This window comes from Rhinolophus hipposideros (assembly GCF_964194185.1).
Source record: "Rhinolophus hipposideros genome assembly, chromosome: 8".
In the NCBI taxonomy this organism is placed as follows: Eukaryota; Metazoa; Chordata; class Mammalia; order Chiroptera; family Rhinolophidae; genus Rhinolophus; species Rhinolophus hipposideros.
The window spans coordinates 52,643,012-52,669,197 of record NC_138054.1 but is presented as its reverse complement, the minus strand read 5'-3'; the positions used below and the strand labels follow the sequence as shown (position 1 = coordinate 52,669,197).

The 26,186-nt window shown below is 40.9% G+C and overlaps 1 protein-coding gene across 21 annotated transcripts in view; it reads left to right on the top strand.

Annotated features, from left to right (window-relative positions):
• The window catches only part of FGGY (FGGY carbohydrate kinase domain containing), a 661,235-nt gene that overhangs the window by 530,661 nt on the left and 104,388 nt on the right, over window positions 1-26,186 (top strand). For all 21 annotated transcript variants that reach the window (XR_013993878.1, XR_013993879.1, XR_013993880.1 and 18 more), the window contains 2 exons: window positions 2,163-2,270; window positions 17,345-17,406. Coding sequence is in view for 18 of the 21 variants with exons in the window: in XM_081057761.1 (XP_080913887.1) it covers window positions 2,163-2,270; window positions 17,345-17,406 (170 nt within the window). In the remaining 3 variants the exon portion in view is untranslated. The remainder of the gene's footprint in view (window positions 1-2,162; window positions 2,271-17,344; window positions 17,407-26,186) is intronic.

Sequence of the window (26,186 nt, the reverse complement as noted above, 5' to 3'; positions counted from 1 at the left end):
GTCTACCATTTATTTCCAGTGCCTGGCACAGACTTGGATCACAATAGGAATGTAGGAAACAGCTGTTGAACCAATAAGGAATGGAGTGATTATGGCAGTGTAAGCTGAATTGTCTTTTCCTACAGAATCCAGTCTTTTCCCCCTGAGATTATTTTCCCTATTTTAGGTCTTAAATGTCCTTTTCATAAATTATTTTTATTTGACAACATTTCAAGTTGACCATATTGTGTAGTTCCCTTGCCTTTCCTTCCCTTCTTTCCATCTAGGGGTTGGAAATCCTTCTGATTGGAGCGCTCATTAGTTTAGTGAAAAGGGAACTCGAAACGTTGGGGTCCAGACATTTAAAGAAGGTCTGTCCTTGTTCTAAAATGCCGGACTATAAATGTCATGAGAGCAGAAATTATGGATATTCAGTTCATTTCTGTATCCCCGAACCTGGCATAGGACCCAGCATATAAGAAGGGTTGAACAAATATTTGTAGAACAAATGAATGAATAGATTTTCTGCCTACCCTCAAGGCATGCAGGAGTAGACCTGGTGTGCCTAACTTCCGCCCCACCTGCTAACAACGCCTTTCCACAACCATGAAAGTGACTTCAGCATTCCTCCCTGCTGGATGGATAAGAAGCATGTGCTTTTCCAGATGAGTGAATACATGGTCCATCCTGTCTGTCCTGGCTCATTTCTTGATACAGTTTCCTAATACCTGAGAGGACTTCCATGGTCTGCTCCAAAAAGGAGTTGTAGCATCTTGAATACTAAGAGCACCTCTCTCACACACACATGGTTTTGTTCCATCTGTTTCCTTAACCTGGAATGCCCGCTCCTCTTCATCTGGCTAAATCCTGTAAATCTAAGCTCATGTCTCATTCTCTACGAAGGCACTCCTCACTCCCTGCTTCCCTCAGCGACATTTTATGTTTGTCTCTACCATCCCATGGACCACACTGTATCCTATTTTTCTGTTTACTTGTGGAGCTCCCTCTAGATGGATAGCTTCTTGAAGACAAGAACTCTGTCTGATTCATCTCTGTGTGCCCAGCACCTAAAAGGGAGATGGCATGCAATTAGATGACTAGTGAAATTTGTAGAAGGAGGGAACTGTATCCATTATCTATTACCACAAAAATGCTCGGCAACAAACAAACACAATATCTTAGTGACATACAGTGACACATGTATTTTTATTCCTAAGTTTATCAGATGGCTGGGTGATTCTGGTGATCTGGGCTTGTTAGCTGCTGGTCGACCAGGAGTATTTGCTGATTTTGTTTGGGCTCTCTCATAAACGTGAAGCATCACCTGCAACAGTGAGGCTGGCTCAGCATTGTTGCACGTCTTCCCATCCAGCAGGCTAGCCTAGGAATGGTCTATGACAAAGGTAGAGGAGCAAGAGGAGGAGGAGAGAAGCAGACAGGCGTCTTGAGGCATAGGCCTGGAAAACTGGCACAGTGTCACTTCCACCTCATTTTATTGGCCAAAACACGTCACAAGGTTGACCCAGATTCAAGGGGTGGGGTCTCCACTTCTCCATGAGAGGAGTTGCAAAGTCGCTTTGCAAAGGAGGTAGATACTGGGACGGGTAGCAATGGGGACCATTTTTGCAATCAGTTTACCACACAGAGGGAGCCAGCAAGGAAATGCCTTGTCACTTTCTTTCCAAAATGATCTCTTTTGCTACCCTGGCATCTAAATGAATTTTTCAGAAAGGTTTCCAGAGATGAAGCCATGCTTTTCCTTTGGAGGGAGTGACTTCCCCACCAAAAAAGGTATTTAATGAGAAGCTGACAGGCCAGAAGGGATTGGGAGGAAATAATTCAAAGTGATGAAAAGCAATGACCTACAACCAAGACTACTCTACCCAGCACAGCTATCATTTAGAATGGAAGGATAGATGAAAAGCTTCCCAGACAGGAAAAAAGTACAGGAGTTCCTCACCGCCAAACCAGTATTACAAGGAATGTTAGAGAGAATTCTTTAAGACAAAAGAAAAAAAAGAAATAAAAAATATGAAAAATAAAATGGCAATAAGTAAAAAAAAAAAAAAAAAGAAGCAGCAGCAGCAGCTGAATTCTGTGGTCATAGAAACATCAGATGAGGAGAAGGTTCCTTCTAACCCTCAGAGTCAATATGTTCACGTATGTTGCCCCTTTCTTTCCAGATCAGCAAAGACCCAGTTTTTGTACCAGGAGTCTGGGGCCCTTATTTCTCAGCCATGGTTCCGGAGTTCTGGCTGAATGAAGGTGGACAGAGTGTTACTGGAAAACTGGTAAGTTGACACTTTTTCATTATAGTCTTTAATGTGTTGACACCGTTGACTAGCTCATTTTGTCACACTACCCATATTCCAAGTATCTGGAAGATGTGCAGGACCCTAAGTTAGAAGAACTAATTTTCTCTTAGTGTACAGCCTAATACACGGTGCATACACAGCCCGTGTTTGCCAGAGGGATGAATGTTGGTTCAGGCAATGATGACTAACCGATGCTGTCATCTGTCTTGCACACAACAATCCATTTTTCCAATGGCAGCGAGAGTGATATTGTACTTTGTGAAAAGGACAGTGTTACTGTCCAGCCTCAAGCCTTCAGTGGTGCCACATAGCCCTTGGGACACAGTTCTCATAGTTTCATGTATGCTTCAGTCCCTTGTGGTGGCCCCCCTCCAGTCCCATACACGGTCGTATCGCTCGGGCTAGGTGCCCTACTCACAGCTCCCCATGGCTCATGTTACCCCACTCCTCTGTGCCTGCGTGTATGCTTCTTCGCCTGCTTGGACAGTTCTTTCTCACCTTGATCATTTTACTCATCCTGTAAGGCACAACTCCACTTCTTACCACATTCTGTCATTCCCACTGGTTCACTAATCTGTCTTTTCCAGAAATCTGTGAGCTCCTTAAAGGTAAGTGTCGTGTCATACTTCTCCTCCTATCCAGCTCGGTGCCTGGTTCTTAAAAGGTACTTGCTAAAAACGTGTTGAATGCATACAGTTGTCTAGTAGGGAAGACAGAGGATCCGTAAAAGTGCCAGAGGCGCAAGGCACAGAGTTGGCACGGAGCAGGGTTAGGAAACTCTTTGCAGGGGAGAAGGCATTTGTGCTGAGCCTTCAAAGATAAGTAGGAACAAACCAGGCACAGAAGGCAGGACTACTCGTCAAGGCAGGAGAACTGGCACAGGAACAAAGAGATGGAGTGAAAATAACAAGGCATATTTGAGGGTAATTGCAAATAGAATTTCAGCTGTGGCATAAACTTTTCTTAGAAGAATGACTTACAATAAAAAATTAGAGAGCTGGGCAGGGACCACATCATAACGATTCCCTGTAAAGCATGCTGAGGAATTGAACTTTATCTAGTAGACCAAGACCAAGGGGAACCAGTGAAAGGTTGGAAGAACGAACAGGCATGTTCAGATCTCAGTCGTAAAAACTCTGGTTAGCAGCAGTGAGGAGGCAGGGAGACCGGTTTTCGTAGGTTAGTCCACAGACAAAAAGCCAGCCATGAGGGCTTGCATGAGGACAGAGCTAGTGATGACTGAGGACTGAGCTCAGGAGCTCGGCAGGCCTCGCAGGGATTAGATGTGGAAGGCAAGAGAATATGAGACCGAACTTCAATTACCCAACCTCACATTTACTGCGTTATATTGAAATCATCTGTGTATGGTCTGGTCCCCCCAGAAGCTCTTCTCAAAGTTCAGTCAAATGAAAAGGGAGCGGCTCCAAAGCTGGATGGGGATGCCAGTAACCGTTAGTTTCCGTTTCTTAGTGTATTAACTATTTTCTACTTAGCTGCCTCAAATTCCCTTTCAAAGTCACAGGAAGCAAAGGTGAATGCTAGCCTAGCTTCAGAGAGCCTGTTCTCTGCCTCTGCTCCTGTGACAGGTACAGAGATGACTGAAATGAATTAGACCCCCAGCAGTCCCTGTTTCAAAGAGCTCCTTGTCTAGCAGGGAAACTCAGTGAGTCTATCCAATTGGTCTTACTAACCAGTGCTAGGAAAGTCAAGAAGTAAGACATCGCTGTATGCCTAAGGTGCAGTGGGAATGAAGCTTTACGTTCTCCTATTTAAACTAGTGCCATGTATTTATACAACTTTCAATTTAAATACCCATTCACTTTCTGTGACACATTGAAAACCCATTCCTGAAAGAAAGCCGTTTTCAGCCCCGCACCATGGTGTAATCATCCTTAGCAGACTCAGAGCTCATAGATGACACAGCCCAAAGGCTTTTTTAACAAGGATAATGATCCAGTAAACCGAGTCTTTGTGCCGGATGCATTGTCCATGAAGCTGTCCATCAACAGATTTTCGGAGACTTAGTATGCAAATTGAACATCTGTGTCAGTTTGGAAATGCTTTTCCCAGCATTTGGCTCAAAGTTTGCTCTGTTGCTATGGATATAAGCCATCTTTGCCCAAACTTTATGATGTATCTCCGTAGAGAAGAATTGGGCACTCCTCTTTCCTGAGCCTGAATTTAAATAAAAACTGTAACCTCCCTTTTACCATTAAAAAATCCTTCAGATAGTCCATGCTGGTTTTCCATAGGAGTCATGGGAATTGTTGGCTTTTCTGTAGTTAGTTGTTTGTGCACCATCAACCAGTCAAGCTGCATTTGAAGTTCCAGTGTGGGCAATTCTCCATATGTAGTTTCCTGGGACGTATGGATAAGGCACGATTGACTCATGGCTTCCAGAATGGGAAATCTTAAGAATCTGTAAGCCAACATAATGGGGCAAGATCTGAATCAAGAATAAAGCAGACTGTCCACTAAAGCATCAGTCCAGAGATACCAAGCAAAGAGTCAGAAACCACCTATAAAATAAAGAGTTAAAATAAGAATAACAATAGTGACGGTAAAACAATAATAACAACAAAAATTGCACCTTATTGAGTGTGTTTATCTGTGGGAAGTATTTGTATATATAATCTTGTTAATCCTTGAATGATACTCATAATAATCACCATGTCTAATATTTATTTTGAAGACTTATTTCCCAGTCTCCATTCCAAGAGCTTTCCATGTCCTATCTCATTTAATCCTCTCGAAATGCCCACGAGGTAGTAACAGTTATTGTCCATATTTTACAGGTGAGGAATTGAAGCTCAGAGTAGTAACCACAGCCTGGAGAGATTACCGGTGCACTAACAATGGCCTTTTTATATGGTTCCCTTGCAGTTCACCTTTCCTTTCCTCGTTTTTTCTTTCGTGAATTCTCATCTCTGGTTTTACAACACATTGTTGTCATGTAGGACTCTGTAAGGGGAAGTTACATCATTTATGTTTTGTTTCCTATGCGCATCGTCTCTCACATGCCCTGAGAGTGTCTGATTCCGTTATTACATTGTCCATAGCATATTCTAAACATGCAACTACAGCAGAAGAGAGGAGAAATGAGAGGAAAAGAGAAGTAAAGGAGGAGAGAGGGAGGGAAAAAGAAAAACAAATAATGATCTAAACTCTAGATTTGAAAAATAGATATTTTGTGTCAATTTTACAATTAAATACAGATCTTCCATCACAAAGCAAGTTCTTCATTCCAAGCGTATGAATAGATCGGTACTTTAAAAAAATGTCCATCTGGTTAACTTCAGGTTGAAGAAAAAATAGAATAGGATAGGATCTTTTCTGGCTCTGGAATTCTTGCTGTTTCATCTGACTGAGATTTGGACTCATTTTTCACTCATTTCAAGCTTGTGCTTCTGATATTTATTTCCTCATAGAGAAACACATGCCCACATCCCATGGCTGAGCGATTTCAATTGCATCAATCAAGCACCCATCAAGGATTGTCTCGTTCTTGTCAATACTCTCCCCAGAACAGTTGTGTAACACACATTGCTTTTGCCAAGACTTTTTTTCACAAAACACCAACCTGTGCAGTCACTGCATCCAGGTGTTGAAGCTTATTTTCAGCTGGACCTTGGCCATCCCTCTCTCCAGGCACCCTGCTCGGTCTTGCTTGAAGTCACTTTTTGAAGGGGAAGTGTAGGGGAAGATAGGCGAAGACAAGTTTCTAAGCTGCTCCCATGGTGGCTTGGGCTTTCTGAGATAATAGGATTGGGTGGGGGGTTACCTTTGGTTGGTTTGAGCCCAGAATTTAAATTTATGAAATTGAGCTATAGGGTCACGATGTAGCAAGATGCCTTGTGCTCTTGGAATTTCAGGAGCCGTCATTGTGAGTGCCTGTTTGCCTCCTCCCTTATACCAGTGCCGAGCAGCCTGGAGCTAGCTTCAGGATAACAGTCAGCCTTCCATAAGTGGGTCTTTGAAGAGCATGCAGTGTACACAGTGCTGTGCAGGTTATGGAGATAGTGATTTCATCCCTTCCTTCATTCACTCGTTGTGATTACTCTGGGCCAGGCAAGAATATTATCACCTCATTCCTATCCTCCAGTAGCTTATTATCTTATGGGAAAGCTGGATGTAGAACTGATAATTATAATTTATTGTAGCACATAATACTAGATTGCACTAACCCTACAGCCTACTGGGAGTTTCTGTGAAGTGCCAAGTACTTTTAGGCCCTATTAAGATTCAGTATTTCATCTGATCTTCACAGCATGCCTATGTGGTCATTGTTATTGTGTCAGTTTTACTAGTGAATAAATGGAATAAACAGAACAGTAATGTAACTTGATTAAGGTCTTACAGTTATAAGTGGGAGAGACGTGCTTCAGACCCAAGTCAGCTCCCGGAAGCTCCAGATCTCTCTAGAACTGGATCTGACTTTTGTGGATCTGCATTTCTGAGTTTTTCTTAGAGTTTTCTTGTAGATTCCCTTGAGAATCAATTATTGTCAAAATACTTTTCAAGTATTTTGAAGCAAACACAGTGGGCAGGCTTTGTAAGGCCATGAGAGAAACCTAAGTGTATCAGTATTGTTACGATCTATGTATAGGTGTAGGTGTGTCCCCTGCATTTTACATTAGCTAATTGGGAAGACTTCATGGATACAAAGACCACCTCTGCATAAACAAATGCCTCCCTCTTCTCTCCTCCTGCCTAGATATTCACTGTATTTTTTGTGTCCTACTTGGATTCTTGCACAAATAATTACCTTCCTGCTTCTACTCTTTCTCCATCTACTCCTATGTCTTAGTCAGTTGGGGCTGCTATCATAAAGTGCCATAGACTGACTAGGTGGCTTGAATACAAGAGAAATATATTTCTCAGTGTTTTAGAGGATAGACGTCTGTATCAGGGTGTCAGCATGGTCAGGTTCTGCTGAAGGCCTTCTTCCAGGTTGCAGAGGGCCGTCTTCTTGTATATTCACATGGCTGAAAGGGAGAACTCGGGGCTCTTCATAACCTTATAAGGGCACTAATCCCAGTCATGAAAACATCACTGTCATGACCTAATCACCTCCCGAAAGCCCACCTCCCAATACCATCACATCAGTGGTTAGGATTTCAGTGTATGAATTTGGGGATGGGGTGGCACACCGACTTTCAGACCTCAGTTACCCTCCCTAAAGATTGCAGCTAAAGCAATCTTTGTAAAACATAGATATGACCCTTTCACTCTCTCTAGCTCTCCAATTATCTATAGAATAAAGTCAGACCTCTTTAGAGTGATGCTTATTTACATAGACAGTATTTATTGAGTGCCTGCTATGTTCAAGGTACCATTCTGAGTGAGGAAAAAGCAGTGAATAAAACACCCCCCTCTGTTCCCCCTCCAAAAATCAGTCCCCTTGTCAAGCTTATATTCTAACAAGAGGAGACAGATAATACACAATAAAGCAACAAATCATTTTATTTTATGGTATAAGTTGTTAAAAATAATAAAGGAAAGCTTGTGATTCAGGTGAGCAATTTGAAATTTTAAATAAGGCAGTCAGGGTAGACCTCATTGAAGTGACATTCAAACAAACAAGGAAGGGAAGGAAACCTGGAAGAAGAACATACCAGGCCAAGAGAACAACCAGTGAAAAAATCCTGAGGGGGTTGCTTGCCTGGGTATTATAGAAATAGCAAGGAGATCACATGGATGGAGCAAAGTAAACCAAAATGAGAGTTGTAGGATATAAGTGCAGAGAGGCAATGGGGGCTATATTATTGGCCACTGTGTGAATTTTGGCTTTTACTCTGAATAAATTAGGAAGCCAGCGGAGAATAATGAGCACAAGAGAGATACAATATGATTTAGGTTTTTAAAGGATCTTTCCATCTATTGCCTGCTGTGTTAGGAATAACCTCTAGGACAGAAAAGGGGGAGATGGAAGCAGGGTGACCAGAAAGAGGCAGTAATCCAGCTGAGGGATAGGATGATGGCAGTGGAGCTGGTAAAAAGTGGTCAGATTTGGGATGTATTTTGAAGGTAGAATCAATAACAGAATTTCCTGGTGGAGTAGATGTGAAGTGTGCAGAAAAGAGAGAGGTCAAGGTTTCTGCAGGGTAACATTGCTATCCATGGGGAAGCTGAAGTAGGTGTCAGGGAGGCGGGACTTGGAAGGAGACAAGAATTACGCCCAGTTTTCTGACTGTGGGAACTGATGCACTCTCTAACGTGATCCTCCCTTATTTGTCTTCATCTTAGTAAAGAGCACTGTCATTTATATTTTTATTAAAGCCAGAAAATTAGAATTAATTCTTGATTCCTCCTTTCCCTTCTCTGCCCACATTGAATCCATTAGAATGTTCTATTGATTCTAACTCCAGAGTGTGTATCACCAATCCATCTTCTTTACCTTCACTCCCAGCACCATTGGCCAAACAACCATTTTCTCTTTCCTGGTCTATGGAAAGTGATCTTTCATACACAGCATATAATTGGGTCTTACTTTTCTGTACAGTCTTATAATCTCTGATTTTTTTTTTTTGGAGTGTTTAAATTATCTACATTTAATGTAAAGATGAATATGGTTGGATTTAGGTCCTCTGTTTTGCTATTTGTTTTCTATCGTCACTTCTGTTTTGTTTTTGTTTTGTTTTTTGTTTTTCTCTATCTCCTCTTTTCTGCGTTCTTTTGGATTAATTAAATATTTTTCAATTTTCAGAATTTCATTTGCATTTCTGTATTTGCCTTTCAGGCATTAGTTTTTGCCTTCTTTTGTAATGATTTCTTTAGGAATTATAATAACCATCCCAAACTTTGCAGTCTACTTAGAGTGCATATTGTTAATCTTCCTGTAAGACATAAAAAGCATTGAACTCTACAGTTTAGTTCTATTTACCACCCCCAACTCTTTATGCTATAATTGTCATAAGTGTGATGTTTACATATGCTGTACACCCAACAATACAGTAATTATATTGTTTGTTTTAAACAATGTGTTCGTCTCCTCAGGCTGCCATAGCAAAATACCGTAGACTGAGTGGCTTACACAACAGAAAGCTCCTTTCCTGGCTTATAGATGACCACCTTTTCACTGTGGCCTCACATGGCCTCTTCTAGGTGCATGCGTGTAAAGAGAGAGATCTGGTATCCCTTCCTCTTCTTACAAGGACACCAATTCTGTCAGACGAGGGCCCTACCCTTATTATCTCAGGTAACCTGATTCCCTCTGTAATGCCCCTATCACCAAATACAGTCCACTGGAGATTGGGGCTTCAACATCTGCATTTTAGGAGGACACAATTCAGCCCATTAGAAACAGTCACACATATTTCAAAGAAATTCCGAGAAACAAAACATAACATTAATATTTGTATTTACCTACATGTTTACCATTTTCATTTTTTTAAATTTCTTTCTGAAAATTTAAGTATCCATTTGCCTTTAGCCTGAAGAAACTCCTTTAGCATTTCTTTATTTCTTGCAGATCTGCTATCAAAAAAAAAATATCTTAGTTTTTATATTTCTAATGAATTTATTTTACCTTCTATCTTGAAAGATATGTTGCTCAATTTAGAATTCTTGACAGTTTTTTTTTTCCCTTCAGCACTTAAAGATATCAATATGTTGTATTCCAGTACTACTGTTTCTTATGAGACGTCACCATCATTTGTATTGTTCTTTCCTTATGTGTAGTGTATTGTTTTTCTCTGGCTACTTTCAATGTTTTCTCTTAATCTTTGGTTTTTATTATGGTTTTTATTATTTATTATTCAGATGTGGTGTTCTTTAGACTTATCCTTCTTCCCCCAGATTTGCTAAACTTCTTGAATTTGTAAATTGCTGTCTTTCACCAAATTGGGGAAATTTTCAGCATTTATTTATTTAAGTATCTTTTTCTGCCCCCATTTGCTCTCATTCTTTGTACTGTGACTTGACTCTAAGTACACGTGTTTGAGACCTTTGGCTTTTATTCCACAGGTCCCTAAGGAATTCTGTTTTTCTTTTCTCCCCCCTCTCTCTCTCTTGCTCTCCCTCTCCCTCTTGCTCTCAATTAGATACTCTTTCTCTTGGTCTGTTTTCAAGATTATTGACTCTTTTTTGTGTCATCTCAAATTAGCTGCTAGGCCCATCCACTAAATATTTATTTTAGATACTATATTTACCAATACAAGAATTTTCCATTTTTAATAGTTTCTGTTTCTTTGCTATTTTCTATCTGTGTATTAATTATGAGAATATTATCCTTTACATTCTTAAATACTGTTAAACTACCAGCTGTAAAATTCTTGTCTTCTAATTCTAATATCTGTGTCATCTCAGGGTCATTGTCCATTAAATGACTTTCTCTTAAGTATGGATTAATTTTTCTATTTCTCCATGTCTAGTAATATGGGGTCATATTTTGAACATTATGATTCATATATTCTAAGACACTGAATTATTGCTATTTCTCTGAAGAGTATTGACTTTTTTTTGTTTTAGCAGGTAGTTTAGTTGGCTCAACTCAAACTGCAGATTTTGTCTCTCCTGTGATGGGCACCTACTAAAATCTCTCCTGAGTTCAATTCTCCTTAGCTGGGCTACTTAGAATGTAATTCAGAGATCATCCAGACAGTAGGGTAGCATTTATATACACAGTGCTGGGCTCTCTTTCTATGGCTCTCTCCCTGCTGAGATCTCCCCAGCCTTTACTTTCTTGCTGCTATAATTGCCTTGAGCTTGACCTCTCGTTTCTTGTCCAGGAAGGCTGTATATTTCTATCTCAGTATTAGCTGCCTTGCCTCTGATTGGTGCCTGCCCTCAGGCAAAAATCTGTAAAATCAGGAAACGATACATAGTGATTTTTTTTTCCTTCTACTTGTGTACTCTACTGCAGCTTCTACCTGATTTTGGTCACTTCCCAGTGTCTTCAGATAATTATTTGATATATTTTGATTGGTATTTATAATTGTTATCTGTGGGAGAAGTGATATGATATGAACTATTCAGCCATTATAAGAAGTGGAACCTCTAAAGGATTTCTTTTAAAGCAAATAGGATTACGTTACTCCCCTGATTGAAACCCATCTGGGTCATCACATTGTACTTGGGATAAAATCCAAAGTCTTTGCTTGATTTGCCCCACGTCCTATCTCTCTGTTCTCATTTTACACAACTTTTCTACTTTCTTACTCCAGTCTGGTCTCACTGGACTCCTGTCAATTCCTAGGCCATCTGAAGCTCTTCCCTACTGCAGGATATTTGCATTTGTTATTCTCTTTCCTTGAAAATTGTTGGTTCTGTTTTTTTCCTTTTTTTTTTTTTTATTATATCTCAGCTTAAATTTCACCCTCAGGTCTTCCCTGAACCCTCTGTCTAAAGTTAGTGTCCCTATTACAGTAACTTATTTCCTTCAAATCATTAATCACTACCTCTAATTATTATATGTATTTGTTGACTGTCCCTGTCTTTCAGTATAATGTAATTTCCATGTGGACAGTTTACATCTGTCTTAAATGTTAGTGAATCCCCTTACTTACTATGACTAGAGCAGAGCAGGTGTTCAGTTAACATTTATTGAATCTATAAAGAACCTTATCGATCCAGACTATGTTTGAATATTTGCCCATTTTCCACTCATAGGCAGAGCTTTGTGAGAGCAGTGACTTTCATTTATCTTGGTATCCTGAATTATTTGAATGATGCCTAACACAAGGTAGCCATATATCACATTAGTTTCATGAATAAGTGAACTAAATAACAAACTGTAAAAATATACAAAGCTACCAACTAGTCATTTTCAGTCAAGACTGACTAAACTACTTCTGCATTGAATCAGAATTTATCCATTTGCAAGTGAAGTTGTTCTATGCAAAACGAGAGTTAAAGTGGTAAAAAAAAAAACAAGTTTGTATTTTCTTTCAGGAATGTTTGTTGTTCTTAGGAACTGTGCATTATGAAAGCCCACAGTCCTTTACAGCAGCATAAAAGAAATTGTCTAGGTCGGGCTTTCTTCTTTCATTAGATGTTCATGAGCATTTTAAGGCTGGGGAAAATCAGGCAAAATGTTTTCACTTTGAGATAAGAAGACTAGATAAGTAAAGAGTTGGAATAGCTTAGATGAAAAAAGTGACATTACAGGTAAATACAAATAAAAAAAGGCAGTCGTGACAAATGAGGAACATTTCTCTGAGCCTCGTGATTTCTTTATCTGCAAAACAAGGTAACAGCTAGCCTCAAGACTGATATATAAAACTGAGTTTAAAAGAGGAAACCCACCATGCAGCACGGTAGCCTTGTCTTAGCAAAATCATCATAGAACTTAAAATTCTTAAACTCTAAGTTTGCCTTCATATGTTTTTCTTGTCTGTGAACTCTTTGCCAACAGTTTTAATAGCTCAGGCAGTGTAGTTCTTTGTGTAATTTTACAAACAGTTGGTTATTTGTAATATTAAGTCATTAAACATTTTAGAGAGAGAGTTAGAAATGGTCTTGCCACTATCAAGCCCTGAGCCAGAACTGAACTCAGGTCTCAGGATTCCTTGTGTGTGTTCTCTCTGTCATATCAAGGGTCAAAAACTCGAATACCTGAAGGAGTCAGAGAGCATAAATGAATAAACAGACCAGACGAGTAAAAAATTCGTTTTTACTTCTACAGAGAAATGTTTATTTTAATTCATACTACTCTAGCACTGAATTCCATGGTCCTTCCTTTGACAGAGATGGGCACAGAGAAATAGATCTCTACTACTGGTAACACATTCGTACAATCATGATGATACATTGATGAAATCCAGTGTCTGTTGTTGGGAAATGCTAGGGAGTAGCGGTACCTCTTACAGATTGAAGGGTGCAGGCCTGTCTCAAGGGATCGGTCACCACTCAGCTCCAGCTGACTCTTGCCATGGCACTGAGGGGTGGGAAATAATGAAGGCCACCCTCCTCTACAGGGGGTGGCCCAGTGTCTTCCATTTACCAGTTCTTCAAAAGAAACCAAAATCTGGATTTCAAGTGAAATGTCCAAATTTTAAAATATTGGCTCATTTTAAAAAACATATTCCCCAAATAAAATACATCTGTGGGCCAGATGCCACCTCTTACTACCCATTTTTTTAATTTTATTCCTGTGTCATACTGTATTGCATTTGTCTTTCTCCCATGTTCCAAATACAGATACCACCTTTATAATGGAAGGCTGAAAATCCAGCCCAAGTTATGTATTAGAAGATGGCCTTTCCCTCTTGATCTAGACCGACAAGTCATCCTGAAGAAAATCTGACTATTCAGCTCAAGATTCCTACCTAACCCAGTAATTCGTAGACTTTTCTCCCTCCTCTTACAGCTGCCTGCTCTCAGAGCTGAAATCTGAGAAGATGGAGGAAACAAGAAAACAGTCATAGAGGTAGATTAGCACTGTCTATGTATTTCTAAGGCAACCACTTGGCAAATACAGTCATTGTGGTTAAACTTGTTATTCCATTGGAAAACAAATAACCACTAATGGGACACTGTGTTCTTCTATATTGTGCTAAATGCATTAGAGAATAAAACGTGCATAGAGAGATGAACCCTAGGAACAGGCACTCCAGGCTTTGGAAATGAATGCTCAGTTATTTGACAAACGGGCTTGTTCTTTGCTCCCCAGGGTAGGCCTTTCCCACCAGATACTGTGAAAAACAAAAACAAACAAACAAAACGCAGCTGACATTTGAAATCTTGCTCTCCCAACAAGTTTTACTCTTCTGATGGTACCCCCTTCTTTTGACTAATAGGTCTTATGAACTGAAAGCCACCTATATACCAGACCTTCAGAACAATCTTCTCTGCAAAGCATATTTTATTATCCCATTTTACAGTCGTGAGGCTCCGAGACGTCAAGTAGCTTTTCTTAGGTAGCACTGAATAGAAATATAAACCACAAAGTGGAACCTAAGCCTGCCTGTTTCCAAAGCCCATGTTTTTTCCACTAAGCCCCTGTTTTAAAATGTAGATTTTATTATTATTGAGGTATGATGAGGCCAATAGATCAAGAGATGGTTGTCCTAGAAAGGATAGTTTGTTACAGTTCTTAAGAGGAGGAGAGAGCCTGCTATGCCACGCGGGACTACGGGGCGACGTGGGAAGCACCACAGTTGTCTCTACTTGTCTGGTACCGGGCCTTGGGATGATTAGAGCAGGGAGATAGTGGCGCAAAGAGGAGGTGGAAAAGAGGTGGGCTCTGGACTAGTTAGTTTGCATAAAAAGCATGCTCACAGGTGAGTGGAGTCCTTTACTATCTCTAGGAATGGGCTAGCCCTGGGAGGGGCAGGTAGTCTCTCCAAGGTTAATAAGGCCCCAGATAGCAAAGCATCAGAAATACAGAAAATAAAAAGACATGATTAATATGGCCACATTTCCTTTTCTTAGACTTAAAAATTCAGAATCACCCATGCCTCTGAATTTCTTATATTCTGTAAGTGGTTAGTCACTAAATGTGTTATATATGTTTTTAAATGTGTCTTATTCATGCATTCACATGCGGGGGCCATTGTGGGCACTGAGCGGTGGGAAATAATGAAGGTCTTCATTAAAAGAGCTTAGAGTGTAAAGTAAAAGACTGACGTGTAAACTAACGATTGTAAAAGAACTTGACATGCCACAACAGAGCAAGGACAGGGAGTATCTGTGTGTTCCCACTATCAGCCCCTGAGAATGTCTGCATTTCCTGCTCTCTGCCTAGTCATCGCCCGCTCCTGCCTACCCTCCCAGACTCATTTTCCTGGACTCCTCCTCATTTTCCTCCCCAGGTCAAAATAATTTCCTGTGGTCTCTAATCTGATAAAACTACAAACATTTACCTGATTTTCAAGATCCACTGTCTGCCTAACCCTTCTCGTTCATCCAGTATTTCCACCACTTCATTTATTCTTTAATTTAACACACATGTTAATTACCCTGTGACCAAATTGTGACCCACACAAATGTAAAGTGTGTGGTAAATGCTACCAAGAAGTCGATGGTCCTCTGTGTGCCTCCATTATGGCTTGAGCACCCCACATGGATTCAACAGATATTTATTGAGCATCTGATACGCCAAGCATGGGGCTTGACTCGTCTCCTTTTGTCCACAATCGTATGTGTCTCTCCTTCGTCACATCTCTGCTCTTCACTGCCTCCTCTCTGGCATGCCTTGTCTTCAGCCCTTTACTCCTCCAATCGCTGCCTGTTCTTGGACTCTCAGCTGAAGCCTCACCTCCCCTAATTATATAATAATTGCCAAGTTATCGATCCCTTGCTTTATGCTACTATGCATTGTATGTATTGTATTTCTTATTTGCTACTGTATTCCTGGAGGCTAGGCCCAGTAGCTAATGCATTAGGCGTGCAGTAAAGAAAATAAGTGCATCCATGCGTGTACCATACGTGCTAGGTTCTGTACTTCCTCCTGGAAACTCATTTAAATCTCCCTTCTTTGAACTCTGAAAGTGCTTCCCACAAAAATTAGCATCAAATCAAGAAATGCTTTACTGATACAAACTCTTTAAGGTCCAGAATATGTCTCATCGTAGTACCCCAAAGCTGAACCTGTAGGAAATAAATACTCAAAACCTGCATGTTTTTTTGTTTTTCCTATTGAAGTGACCAATTGCTTTGATATAATTTTGAAACATTATGCAGAAGCATGAAAATGGAATGCAACAAATATTATACCTGGAAGTTTAGTAGACAGTATGGCTTCGTAGTTAAAAACAAGGACTTCAGATACAGAGAGACCTAGATCTGTCACTTACTCCCCTGTGACCCTGGGCAAGGTTTTTTATCTCTTTTATTCCCGGTTTTCTCAGCTTCATGGTGGACAGTGATATTTTTCTCATAGCAGCATCACAGGAATAAATGACATAATGCATGTAAAATGCGGAGCTTTGTATTAATGTATAGTAAATAAGTCAATAACTTGTAGGTGATAGTATTTATACTATTGTTGGCTTTAGGGTAGATACTCTCTACATCCTAGCAATCCTGTTTTAAAAGGAGGCTGGGGGAGGGGAAAGGAAGTTATTGAAGCTCAGAGCAGTTAAGTGACTTTCACAAAGTCACATAGTATCAAAGCCGGAATGCAAACCCAGCTACTGTGCCTCCAGAACAAATTCTCTTCCTCTTTTATACAGCCCCAGCGCTCAGGAAACATGCTTAGAGAGACTGTCTACGTGAGGCCAAAATAACCACTTGGTTCACCATTTGAGTGAAAATAAATCTGTCAGAATGGTTGTTGTAGCTTCCTAGAGATTCATGTAAACATTGAGAAAATACAGAGATTATGTTCAGGAACCGAAACATAGTGTTGGGTGTGTTCTACCAAGCAGCGTAACAGCGTGGGAAGCATTTCTCTTCCTGATGCATGTTACATAACATTTTCTTCAGACCTACCAAGCGCATTAAGGAATAAAATCTTCAACATGGGATTTCAAATGAGAAGAAGATGGTTGTCCCCAGAATGCAAACATTTCTGTCCTTGGAGAACTGTGTCCCAGTTTCTCATGTGTTACCTTTTCAACAGTAGACATTCTCTTGACAGCTTTGGAACAACCTTTTTTTTTTTTTTTTTTTTGACTGAGTCTCCCTCCTTATAGTATCTTTCATTGAACTTCTCCATTAGTAAGATAGAGTGAGTAATTCAAGGTCTGACATTGCCCTGGGGTAACAGCCTGGATCAAGAGGTGGAAATGGTATGAATCAGAGATTCATACTTAACACCTAGGTCCCCCACCAATTACCTGGAGTTAACCCCTCCTTCTCACTCCTCTCCTAGCACCTCATTCTTGGACCTGATACTACCTGCTGCTACCAGTTCAATCTTGGGAGTTTCATTTCCTGGTACTCTTCTCTTTAAATGTCTTTGTTTTGTAAATCCAGGAGGCCAGCACTAGGTTAGGCTAAGCTAGGTTTCTGAAAGAGCTGAGATACTCTCGCTGAGTTAGCATTTTACCATTCTTAGATCCTGTGTGGACAAAGAGTTGAAAGAAACAGACATTTTACTGTATCTTTTCCGGCTTCCACATAGATTAGAGAAACGATAAAATTGACCCATGTCTGTTGTTTTTCAGATAGACCACATGGTGCAGGGCCATGCTGCCTTCTCTGAACTACAAGCCAAGGCCACAGCCCGGTAGGTACCCTGTCTCCTACCGCTTTCCATGCCTCAGGGTTTTGAAGGTTTTCACTTTAGGCTGGTGTGTGATTTTCAGAGCCTGTGGGCAATGAAAATGCCTGGCAGCGCTTGGTTATAAGACAGTCATCCAGATGATCTAGAACATACAGGTATTAATTTTTTAAATGATCTAAGAGAATTCAAAGATTCTAGAATTCAGTTCTAGAGATCTCCCCAAAATATGCCAGGAACTGTGGATGAGAAACTTTGATGTAGTAGAACGAACATGGACTTTTGGAGTCAACATTTCTTGGGTTCAAATCTGGCTTTCCTCATTACTTAGTGTGTGACCTTGGGCAAGTTATTTGACCTCTTTAAGCCTGTCTCTTCATCTGTAAAACTGAGGGTAATAACTGATATGGAGTGATTTCCAGTATATACCCTTAAGTGATGAAAGTGGAGTACAAAGGACATGTTGACAGTATGCTCCTTTTCGTGTAAACAGAAGGTGATATAAGAAAATATATGTATATTTACTCATTTTATGCAAAAGAAATATAGGAAGGTTAAACCGGAAACAGATTGGTTACATATAGGGGGTAGGTAGGAATGGGATGAAAAGAATGGGGGAATGGGAACAGGGTAGTGGGGTGAATGACGCTTCTCTGAGTACATCTTTTTATATGACTCTAACTCTTAGAACCATGGTAATGTTTCATGTCCCCCTGAAAATAGATAGAACGTAGGTAGGTAGGTAGGTAGGTAGGTAGGTAGGTAGGTAGGTGGATACCAGGGTATATGTATGTAGTGGGGGTGGGAAAAAAATTAAATACAAACAGTAAAATATGAACCTACTGTATTAATAATGCATAACATAACTACTCTAAAGGGAGTTTGGGAAAGAAAAGAACTAACCTAAGTAGTAACTTCGTGAAAGAATATTTTGACAGTATGCTGTATGGCTAAAGATTCTGATTCCCAAATCTGTTTTTCCGAGATATGTGGTTAGCTATTCTAAAAATCTTTTATGTGTACATTACAGTTGAGCAAAATAAACATATTGTGGTAATGACAGCCAGGTTTCTCACAAATAGAGTTTCTCACTCATATTCGTGTATGAGTATACATACGTATATTCCCTAGCTCTCTCTGCTGAGATGGCCTAGAAACAATGACACCCTAGTAGGAAAGTGCACACCTCGTTTCTAAAAGCCGTTCTCATTTTCTTTAATAAAAGTCATCAGGACTTCTCAGAAAAATGGTCAATTCCAGGGCTCGGGTAGAGAAAATACATGAACATTTTGTGATGCCAGAAAGTAAGGAAGTACTCAGAAAGGAGATGGGGAATATTCAGGAGCCGGCTTTAAGAATCTCAATGACCTAATCAGGGACAATTTAATCAACAGACTAAATAATGATAGTATAAAATAACCCCATGAGGCCATACTGATGTAAATAAATAATTAAAGACATAAATACATGGGAAAGAAAGGACAGATCTTCCTGTCCACTGTTACGCCAATGTATTTAAATTAATACATGTAGGAGAAATAATGGAAATAGAAAATCATCATTAGGCAAACACACAGTGATAATTGTTGCAAGCAAGGGTCATCAGTGGATGCTAAAATTAGTGAGTGACAATATGATGCAATGCAGAATATTTCTGTAGTCCCAAAGTATCTCACTACAACATCCTTAGTAATATAAAAGGGAAAATAAAAATTTCACAGTGGAACGATACATAAGGCAGACAACACGTTACCCTTACAAGCAATCAAAGCTAATAAGACAGGCAGTAAGATATATCAACCTCAGGTAGGTCTTTTATGAGGCACTGAGGACACAACATCATGCCTGTAATGTTCTTTCCAAAAATACAGAACCTCAGTGTAAGTAAGAGGAAACATCAGACAAACCCAAATTGAGGGATGGTCTACAAAATGATTAACTAATTTGCTTCCAAAGGAGATTATGACACATAAAGAATTACCATTGAACTGTCCCAGTTTGGAGGAGTCTAAGGAGCTGTTACAACCAGTGTATGACCATCGCTTAAATCCCGGACCAGAAAAAGGACATTACTGAGGGAAAACTGTCCAAATGCAGAGACGTATGTAGATTCGTTAATAATACTGTATTTATGCTAATTTCTTAAATGAGGATAAGGGAAGCCTCTATTATTTTTGTAACTTTTCTGTAAATCTAAAATTATTTCAAAGTGAAATCCATTTATTTTAAACTTTTTATGGTAATAAAGCTTAACTGGGCTTTTTCAGAAAGCAAGATAGTTTATAAATATTAATAGAGACACCCCACGTAACTGGTAGATGGATAAAGCGAGGCAGTCTAAGGTTGAGGTTCATATAGACTCTGGAGCCAAAATGCCTGTTCCTCAGCTTTACCCGTTGGTCGCTGTGTGCCCCTGGGCAGTTTACCTAACCTCTTTGTGCCTTAGTGACTCACTGTAAAGGGAAGTGATAACAGTTAACACTTCGTAAGGTTGTTAAGAAAAGCAAATGAATTAGAACCCTGGCTGACACAGAGTAACAATTAAGTGTCAAGCTGTGATAGGTGTTCAGTAAATGATAGCAGTAATAGTGACAGCTATTGTAGTTCCTTGTATTAGACATTTCCATCCCACCAACGGGCTTACGTTACAGTAGAGGAGGCACGCCTGCGCAGAGCAGAGTGAAATGTGTACTGTATTAGAACGTAAGCAGTGTGCCATCAGGTGAAGGAAGGAAGGCCGGTCCTGGCAAGGAGAAGTGCTTCACAAGCTTTCCCTTCTAGGAATCTCTAGTTTCCATGCCAGTACCACCGAGAGGGATCACACCCCCATAACCTCATCAACTAGCACTTTATTTGGCTTAGAGACCGTATAACCTAGAACACAGGTTCCTAACTTCAGATGATCGGTGAACCCCTTAACCGTATGCTGGTTTTGTTGATGATAATGCATGCATTTCTGTTAGGAGAAGCCATAACTCTCATCAGATTCTTGAAGGGCTCCAGCATTTAGAAGCGCTATCCCAAAGCCAAGAGCACTGGATTTGGAGTCAGAGATCCAGATTTATATGCAGCTCCAACAGGCATCATTATGTGAAACTCAGGGTCCTCATCAGAAAATGGGAGAAGGGTTATGAGCGAAGCAGCCCTGGATACCTCTAAGAACTCATTTTGACTTTAGGAAGGGAATGTATTTGGCACGGCTTTGTTAACTGTACTATGACACTAACTACTGCTACTTCTGCTACTATTACTGATGATTATACAAGAGGAGGAAGTTTCGGCAGTGGTTGTTCTAGGGTTAAGCAGCATGTTTGGAACGTGTGGTAGAGCAGCAACAACACTGGACTGGGAACTAGAGGCCTTGCATTCTTGTGTCAGTTCTGCCATGAATGTCTTGGTGACTCAGTTTCTTCACTCATAAAATCTCAATAAAACCACACTGCTTAACTCATTTTACAGGTGTTATTGGATGAAAGTAGATCATGAAAGTCCCAGTCTGAAGATCTTAAAGCTCAACACAAACCTGAGGGATAGTTAGACTTTACAAGGAAATACTCAACATTTCCAGAACTTTCTTCTATAGATGAACCTCGTGTGAGTAGTTTTTACTGAAAATAGGAAAGAAGGGTTTATGGATTAGCATGCAAACTCCGAGAAACAGCAGCATGTAACAGGCATTTATAGAATTCCATCTTGGAGTCAGAACTGGATTTCAATCCCAACGCTTCGCATGTGCCAGTTGGCTTCCGACTTGCGGCCTCTGAGCTACCTCCCTGGATTTCTCCTCTTCAGAGCCGTGTCGCCAGAGCACTGCTTGCTCTCTGGTCTCTAGTTCCTCACTTTGTGCTCCTCCCTGGCCCGCTCCAGTTTGAATTCTGTCACCATCAGCTCCTGAAACATTTAACATGCAGGACCTCAGCGACCTCTGATAAGTCCTTACTCAGGACGTGTCCCAGTCGCCTTCCTTGAGCACTCAGCAGCACGGGGCACCAACGACGACTTCTTCCTCTCCTCTATGACACTCACTTTTCTTGGCTTCCTTTCTGGAATGTCACTCTCTCCCAGTTTTTTGTTGTGTTTTGTTTTCCTGTGTCTGGAGTCCTCCTGCCTTTTGATCTCTTTTTCAAGCCCAGGGTCTTTTTTGACCGTACCATGGAAGTTCATCACAGCTAGGTTCCCTCTTCTCTCTTTGATTTCTCTTCCAAGGTGATCCCATCTACACTCTTGGCTTTCATTTCTTTCTCTATTTTGAGGATTCTCAAACTTTATCTGCAACTCATGTGTTTAGGATGTATTCAATAAATATCGGTTCTCTTTCCTTTCACTTTGTTTCTATTGTCTTGCAAAGGACCGTGCAGCTCTGTCTTCTCACATCTATGAGTAGACTATCCGAGGACTACGGGACCCATTGTGCTTCGGGTCTCAGAAGGAAGCAGACATCGCTATTACTACAGTGAAGCTGGCTATTTGGAAAGGACAACACATCCCACGGAATCAGAAACCATATGCCTGTTAGGGTGTGACTCGGGGCTCTGCAAATAGCATGACAGGCCACCCCTGTCTTCGGGCTTAACCTCAGCAAATCCTATTTGAAACTGTAGAAACGAGTGTTGATAAACAGATTTAGTATTTTATACTCTTGATTTACCATGATCCTTTTAGCCAAGACATCGCTGAAGAGAACTGTCTTGTAGGCTTATAAATGAAGTAAATACGAACTAGATGTGCCCATGCATGTAACTGGCACCATAGTCTCTCTCTTTATGCAGCCAACAGCCAGATATTTCACTGCTTAGCCAGAGATCACCTTAACATTGATCGTAACTGTGGCTCTATTCCTCTACACTAATTATTGCCTTATTCTCTTATAAAACCTTGACTACCAATGGCTCAGAATGAGGTTCTGGTGATGGCAGGGTTTGGTGGGAAGATGTTGGCATAATAGGTAAGTACTGAATTCCAGGTTGTCAGCAGAGCCAAGTTTAAAGTCCACTGCTCTGACTGTCTGATGAGTGTCTTACAGGCATTTATGATATAAGAGTGAACAACGGTGGAAAATAAGTCCCTGCTTTCATGGAAATTATACACACACACACGTGTGTGTATGTATACGTGTTTATTTGTACGTGGCGGTAGGGGATAGTGGAGAGAACACATGTACACACCAGGGGTTGATAAGCATTCCAAAGAATGAGACGGAATGAGGGGCTTTGGAGTGATGGTTGGGAACCATTTCAGACAGGTAAGCCATTGTTGATGAGGTGACATTTACGTAGGACTCTGAATAAAGAGTGGGAACAAGTCCTGGTGATATGGGGATTTTCAGACCCTCCATTCTGAAGGAACAGCAAGGCCCAACGCCTTGTGCAGCTCCGGGGACATTGTAGAGGCCATTATGGCTAGAACAAAGTGGGAAATGGCAGGGGACAAGGGAGGGTTGAAAGTTAGCCAAGGGCTGCACCACCTGAGTAAGGACACTGGATTTTGTTCTAGTTTTCAGTTTTTGAGCAAGGGAAAGACGTGATCAGATTTACCTCTTAAAAGGATTAATTTGGCTATTCTGTAGATAGTAAACTATATCATTGGTGGGGGTAGAGGGGCAGAATGGAAGATATGGCCCCTGATCTCAGTGAGCTCGAAGTCCGCTGGAGGGGAAGATTATAAACAGAAAAGCCCTGCCTATTCTAAGTTACTTTTACAGAGGTCACGGCAAGCAGTTGACATTTCGCATTGTGATTCTGTTGGGTCCAGGTCCGTTAAGATTATCAGCATGAAGTTCTCCTAATTCCAATTCTTTCAAACTGTCTTTATTTTCTTCCTCTTTCCCTGGATTTTTCAGTTATTCCTTTGAGGATGCTCAGTTTTTCTTGATCTGATGTATTCCTCAGACCTGTTTTGCTTCTGTGATTCTCATAATCCCTCTGAGGATCAATTTCTTAAAATGTGCTGGTCCCCTATATGCCAAATCTCTCCATTAGGGGCTGTGTAAATCCCCATGAAGCAAGGAAAGGAAAAAAAAAAGGACAAGAACCTTTATTAAGAATTTTTATTGTCCCTGGCACTGTACTTAGTGACAGTTTTGTGTATATTATCTCATTTGATTCTAGAGGAAGAAATGAGTATTATATGGATCTCTCAGTCTCTAGTTCTAACGATTGTTCTCACTTTCCATTCTGCTCTCGTGTTCTCAGATTGCTCCCTTGGCCTTTATGTCTTCTTCAACCTCGGTCCTTCATCTGACAACGGGGGCCGTCAGTCTAACAGCCAAGTATATAGGTAGTAGGCTCCCTGAGTTAGGGCATTCATAGAACCAGGGTGAAGATATTAATACCTCTCATCCCCTAGGCTATGCCAGGATAATCAGTAAATTCTTGATGGCTCTTGGATAGAAATGTTTGTTAAACAGAAATCAGCTAGATATTATAATGCCATTCTTTGGCTTCTGTTCTGCATGCAAGGATAAGAAAGTGCTCAGGGCATCAGGGTCCTCTCAAGAAGGCTGAGGGCTATGCTGACTTAGGATATAAATTCTCAGTGCCTGACACATTCAGAGGAGGGTGTCCAAGATATTTGTTCCTTTTGCCTGCCCCCTTTTGACGTGTACCTGGAATGTAGTGTCCATATGACTTCCGAGATCCACCCTTTGGAAGCCCCTGTATACAATGAGATATAGAGGTATCAACAGCCCAGAAATTCCAGTTCTAATATCCTATATGAGATCCATATTTATTCATTTTACATTTCAGTAACTATGTGTTGAGTACCTGGTAGGATGAATACGATGTGGCTCGTTCCAGAAGGAGTTCAGGGTCCACAGATGGATACTGGTAAAATGAAGAGTTGATCATCCTACAGTGGAGGAAGTATCATCCATCCATTCGATGCATACTCTTGAGTGGTGCTCTATGACAAGTTCTCGGCCAAATTCTGAATGTATACTGGGGATGCTCTGCCTTCACGTAGCTTACAGTCAAAGGAGGCCATAGGCAGTTACCAAGTAAATGAACAAGTAAATAATTCCACAGTGACCATGCATGATATGAAAGAAACAGAGTGCAATAGAATGTCAAGGAAACCCCATTTAGGTGAGGTGGTCAGGGAAGCCCTGGCTAATGAGGGACAGTTTAGATCTGAGGGATGAAAAAGAGCTAAGCACATGAAGAGCAGAAGGGAAAAACACTACAGGCTAAGGGACTGACATATGTGAAAGCCTTGAAGAGAAGGCTGAGGAGCTGATATTAGGCCACAGACCACAGCGGGCACGGTGAGGGTGCAGACGAGCGCAAGGCCTCGATCAACTAGGACCTTATATGCCAAGGTAAGGAACTGATTTTGTCCAATGGACACTGGTTAGCCATTGCAGGGTTCTAAGCAGGGAAATAATGTAATCAGTTCTACTGCAGAACATTGCTTTATTCCCAAATCAGAGAGCACAGATTTTACTGTCAAAACCCCAACATAGATGATCACCCACTCTTGACGGTGCTTACAGATGTCAGGATCACTCCTTTCCTCTTGTAAGGCTGGGGTTGGAGAGGGAGGAAGAGAGCTGAGGCAGTTGTGTTCAGCGTAGATTGCTATGTGGGCATGCGCAGTGAAAGGAGCATCAATCCAAGAATGGCCTCCACAAGATGGTATCAAAGATGAGTTTGGAATGATGATTGACAGAGGCAGGTAAATAAAGAAGGCAAGGAAGAGAATTCTGGGCAAGAGGGAGCAGAATAGGCAAACATTTAGAAGCGTATTACGAAAAGTAAAGGTAGTGTGGTGTGGTTATAGCATGGTGTGTTCAGGGGGCAGGAGTGAGGAGGAATGGATGACATGAATGTAGTACAGTGCAGTGTAGGGAGAGCTACATAATGGGGAACATCTTATGCCAGGCAAGGAAGGTTGTGCGGTCTCTTGAGGACAATAGGGAGGAACCACTGAAGGGTTTAGGCAGGGGTGGGAATCATAATCAGAATTGCGTTTTAGAAGAATCACCCAGGAAGGAGTGCAGAAAACCTAGTTGGGGTGGGGGCAAGATTTCAGTAGGGGAGATAAGTTAGGAGGCCTAAGGTCTAACACAGGCATTTGAAGGTGGCCTGAAAAAGTAGAAACAGTTGAGCTGGAACAAGGTCTGCTGGGTAGAGGAATATTTAAGGTGATAAACTGAAAGATCCTGGTAAAAAACTAAATTTGGGAGCTGAAGGGGAGAGAAAGGAGTCAAAAACGATACTCAGCCTGACTCGACACCCCAAATGGTTGCTTGAGCAAGGGCTTAAATGAGATTGGCTTTGATTAACCCAAGGAACACAGAAGAAAGAGTGAGTATACCAGAAAAGATGATGTGTGCCGTATTATACATTTTTGTTGAGGTCCCTTTGGACAGCCAAGAGAGAGCACTTGGTAGATGGTTGGATGTTTGACGTGGAACTCATGAGAGAGAAATGAGCAGGAGAGAAGTGTGTATATTTGGGAGTCCTTAGCCCTACATGGTAACTGGAGCCATAAGAGGAGGGTGGGAGAACCCAAGGTTTATGTAAAGAGTGAGAAGAGGAATAAGGATAGATCTCTGTGAGACTTCACATATGTAAGGAACAAGCAAAGGAGGAGAACCAACCTGAGAGGAAGCAGGAAAACCAAGAGTACAGTGTCCTGGAACCAAGGGCAAGAGGACTAATGAGTAAGAAGCAGCCAAGGGATGAAAAATGTGGAAGAGAATTCAAGTAAAATAAAGGCAGCCAGTGGTCCACTGGAGTTAGCAATAAAGAGAGTATCATTCCTCACAGTGGGACCCGTTCAGT